This window comes from Ochotona princeps, chromosome 4, assembly GCF_030435755.1.
Source record: "Ochotona princeps isolate mOchPri1 chromosome 4, mOchPri1.hap1, whole genome shotgun sequence".
Taxonomy (NCBI): Eukaryota; Metazoa; Chordata; class Mammalia; order Lagomorpha; family Ochotonidae; genus Ochotona; species Ochotona princeps.
Genome location: NC_080835.1, coordinates 96,058,101 through 96,062,729, shown reverse-complemented (window position 1 = coordinate 96,062,729; position 4,629 = coordinate 96,058,101). Strand labels below are relative to the sequence as shown.

Sequence of the window (4,629 nt, the reverse complement as noted above, 5' to 3'; positions counted from 1 at the left end):
TTTTAGCTGTATATGCTCCTTATATCTAGAGTGAATGTTTATGGACATAATGTGTGAAGTTGTTGTGAGTGATAAATGTAGCAGAACAGTTTGTCTATTGCTGTTGGTTCTTCGGTGTCCATCTGAGAGTGCTGGGTTAAATTCAGTATTTGGGACCTGGTGGCATGGCCTAGCGGCTAAAAAGTCCTCGACTTGAAAGCCCCGGGATCCCATATGGGCGCCGGTTCTAGTCCCGGCAGCTCCACTTCCCATCCAGCTCCCTGCTTGTGGCTTGGGAAAGCAGTCGAGGATGGCCCAATGCATTGGGACCCTGCACCCGCGTGGGAGACCTGGAAGAGGTTCCTGGTTCCCGGCTTCGGATTGGGGCGCATTGGCCCGTTGCGGCTCACTTGGGGAGTGAATCATCCTCTCTGTCTCTCCTCCTCTGTGTATATCTGGCTGTAATAAAATGAATAAATCTTTAAAAAAAATAAAAATTCAGTATTTGACACACAGTCATTTCACAATGCAAGGTAGCAAGAATTATTTTCCACCACCACTGGGCTTTGCTCTTAATCATGCTTATAAAGATGAAACATGAAATAACACATCATTAAAAGCTGCATGAAGCACATTCAAGGATGTGTGTAAACGCCTCTTCCTTGGGGAACGTGATTGATGCTCTTTTGGGAGCCCCCGTAAATGGTGCACTGAGATTTCTCATCTATAAGAAAGCTCTCCAATCTCCTTTTCCCAGACTATTAGGAAGGGATGCTGTTCCATCCGTGGGAGCTGTACAGGAGCATTCAGGTAAAGCAACAACGAGAGGTCATGTTTTCCCATTCCTCAGAAAAGGGGCTTTGATCCTGTGAGCGGGACCACAGCGATCTGCCTTATGAGGTGCCCTTTTCCAGGCCATTGGCGTCTCCAGGAAGGAAATGCGTGGTACACAACAAAGAACTGAGCTGTGTTTACAAGCTGAAGGGGGCCAGTGGCTGCCTTACCTGCTAGGGCCTGCAGGAGAGTGTTGAGAAGCTCAAAGTACAGGAGCCGGTTTGGCTGAGTCCACCTGCTGCAACAACTCAGCTGCTTGGACACAAGGTCCTCATCAGTAGAAAGAGGATACACCTAATGCTGTACTGCACTTAGACGAATGCCTTTCTCACAGTTGGTGCTAGGTAACTGTTCCTTTTCTCTTCTTTTCCTCACTTCCCCTCCCCTTCTGTGGTGGGTGGTGCTCTGTGTTTCTCTCAGTGACTGTTGTTTTTTCTCTTCAGTCTCACCCTGAGGAGAATGGCTACAGAGAACTCCTCGGTGACAGAGTTCATCCTTACAGGCTTAACGGATCAGCCAGGACTCCAGCTTCCTCTCTTCTTCCTGTTTCTAGGCTTCTATGCTGTCACTGTGGTGGGGAATCTGGGCTTGATAATGCTGATTAGTGTGAACTCTAACCTGCATATTCCCATGTACTTCTTCCTTTTCAATTTGTCCTTCATAGATTTCAGTTACTCCACTACTCTCACCCCTAAAATGCTGATGGGTTTTGTGTCTGAAAAAAATGTCATTTCCTTTGGGGGATGTATGACTCAATTTTTTTTCTTCTGCTTCTTTGTCTTTTCTGAATCTTATATTCTATCTGCAATGGCATATGACCGCTATGTTGCTATTTGTAAGCCATTGTTGTACACAGTAATTATGTCTCCCCAGGTATGTTTGCTTCTTCTGTTGGGGGTGTATGGGATGGGTGTTTTTGGAGCTGTGGCCCATATGGGAAACCTAATGTTTATGAACTTTTGTACCAACAACCTCATTAATCATTACATGTGTGACATAATTCCCCTCCTTGAGCTGTCTTGCAATAGTTCTTATATAAATTTGCTGTTGGTATTTATTATTGTGACCATTGGCATTGGGATACCCATTGTTACCATATTTATATCTTATGGGTTTATTCTTTCTAACATTCTGAACATCAGTTCCACTGAAGGCAGATCCAAAGCCTTCAGTACCTGTAGTTCCCACATAATTGTGGTGTCTCTATTTTTTGGATCAGGAGCTTTTATGTACCTTAAACCACCTTCAATTTTACCCTTGGATCAGGGAAAAGTGTCTTCTGTCTTCTATACTGCAGTAGTGCCCATGTTGAACCCATTAATCTATAGCTTGAGGAATAGGGATGTCAAAATTGCCCTGACAAAAACCTTGAATAGAAAATTTTTCCTTGAAAGTGTTTGAGAGTATAAGCTTCATTTATTAGAGTGCTTTTTAATTTATTTTTTTCAATGAATGAGACCAAATCCAGTCTTTCTCACCCCAGTACTTAGAATAAGTCTTTTCTTTTTTTTTTATTAATTATTTTGCATTATGTGACAGTTTCATAGGCTCTGGGAATCCCCCACCCCTCCCCCTCCCCTCCCCCCTGGTGGATTCCTCCACCTTGATGCAGGATTACAGTTCAAATTCAATCAAGATTCTTTCCTTGCAAACATATATCAAGCATAGAGTCCAGCTACTTATTGTCCAGATGGGTTGAACAGTTTCTTGGGGAGACCATTTCTGGTCCGAAGTTAGAGCTGGTAGAATATCATCACAGTCAATTAAGAGTCCCAATATAACATCAACAGCAATTTGCATATTATGGAATTGACATGGTTTTGAGTAACCAGTATGTTAAAAAAAAAAAAATAAAAAAAAGCAAGTCCTAACCACAACCTATGATTAGCTCATTGACATTTCAATTTTAGTTTATATACAGGACCGGGTGCTATATACCTTAAAATGGCTATAAGGTACCATTCAGCTGTCTATTTCCTTTTAGTATTTAGCCATTTGTTGTGTTGAAGTATAATTTTGCTGATCTTGGCAGATTTTAGGATAATCTAGACTGGCTTGTAACTCTAACAAGACATTTGTCGACATTTAAGGTGCAGAACATTTTTTTTGGGGGGTGTGCAGGAAAATCCTCAACACCATGGTGAGGAGTAACTAATCTTTGTGTCCCACCCAGCGAGGCATGAGCCAATCCATGCCAGCTCTTTCCTGTCACATTCCAAGCTCTACTTTCTGTTGTTTGTCTATTTATTTTAGGTTTTTTAGTTTGTATGATTGTTTGTTTGCTGTGAGGGGTTTTTGAAGCGATCCTGATGGTCATTGCGAGAGAGGGTGGGGATCCAGAGGTGGAGACAGGCTTGGACCAGAGAAAGCTCTCCTCCCTGGTCCCGAAGGACATTTATTGTTCTTCTGTTTCTGTGGACCGCTCAGGGCTTCCAGTTGTCTTTCCGATGATGTTGGTTTCTGCACGGTAGTGTTTGGACTTCTTCCATCCCCTGCGGAAGCTCCAGTTGCGGGTGGGTGACCTCAGAGTACTCGGCCTCTGAAGGCATCCAATTCCCTGTGGTCTCCTAGGCAGTTGAGATATAGTCCTTGTTGCTCGTATTAATAGTTTGTGGTGAAGGTCTGGGAGTCTTCATGGTTGGGATCCAAGCTTCCTCCTTACCACCTGTTCCACTCTGGAGTGCCCCCCTGCTCCACGCACATGACCTCCTGTTAAGAGGTTGTCAGGATAGCACCCGATTCCCCCCTCATGCATTGCTATAGTAGTTTTACTGTTTAGTGCCCCTTTGAGTCTGTTGTCTATGAATTACCAAATTTGATCTTGATAGGCTATATTGTACTTTTTTCTCACTCTGTTTATGGTCCTGAAAGATTTCCCTGCACTCCCTCCCCATTACAGGTTAACATAGTGTATTGAGGGTATAGTAGGTTTTACAGTTTTTCGATGTAGATCTTAAGTATTCTGACATTAATTGTTGGTTTATAGATTATATTGCATTATCTTATTGCATTGGATACAGGTTGTTAGAGATTGCACTAATATTACAATATACAGGTACTATCTTTCAGGTTGTCATCTTTTCATCTCAGATTAAGGCAAATATGTGGTATTTAACCTTTTGGGATTGGTTCATTTCTCTTAGCATGATGGATTCCAGTCAGGCCCATTTGACCACAAAGAACTGCATTTCGTTTTTTTTTAAATAGCTGAGTAGTATTCCATAGAGTAGATGAACCATAGCTTTCTTATCCAGTCTTCTGTTGATGGGCATTTTGGCTGCTTCCAGGTTTTTGCGATTGTAGATTGTGCTGCTATGAACATAGGCGTGCATGTTGGTTTCTTGTGTAGGAGATGTTTTGGATATATTCCTAGGAGTGCTATTGCTGGATCATATGGTATGTTGATTTTCAGTTGTTTGAGTATTCGCCAAACTGATTCCCATAGAGGCTGTACAAGTCTGCAGTCCCACCAGAAGTGGAGAAGGGTTCCCTTTTCCCCACAACCTCGCCAGCAAGTGTTGGTGGTATTATGTATGTGTGCCATTCTTACTGGAGTTAGGTGGTATCTCATTGTTGTCTTCATTTGGATTTCCCTTATTGCCAGGGAACTTGAGCATTTTTTCATATGCTTGTTTGCCATTTGGGTTTGTTGTTTTGTGAAATGTCTGCCCATTTCCCATGCCCATTTCTTGAGCAGTTTGTTTGTTCTGGTGTTTTGGTTTCTCTGGAGATCTTTGTATATTCTGGAGATTAGCCCTCTATCTCCTATGTAGTGTGCAAAGATCTTCTCCCAGTCTGTAGGTTGTTTTTTTTACT

At 42.5% G+C, this 4,629-nt stretch overlaps 1 protein-coding gene across 1 annotated transcript; it reads left to right on the top strand.

Annotated features, from left to right (window-relative positions):
* The first annotated feature begins 1,263 nt into the window (after nucleotides 1-1,263).
* On the top strand, nucleotides 1,264-2,214 carry LOC101524672 (olfactory receptor 8B12). Its single transcript, XM_004597712.4, has one exon. The coding sequence runs from the start codon at nucleotides 1,273-1,275 to the stop codon at nucleotides 2,212-2,214; it is 942 nt and encodes a 313-aa protein (XP_004597769.1). The 5' UTR covers nucleotides 1,264-1,272.
* The last annotated feature ends 2,415 nt before the right edge of the window (nucleotides 2,215-4,629 follow it).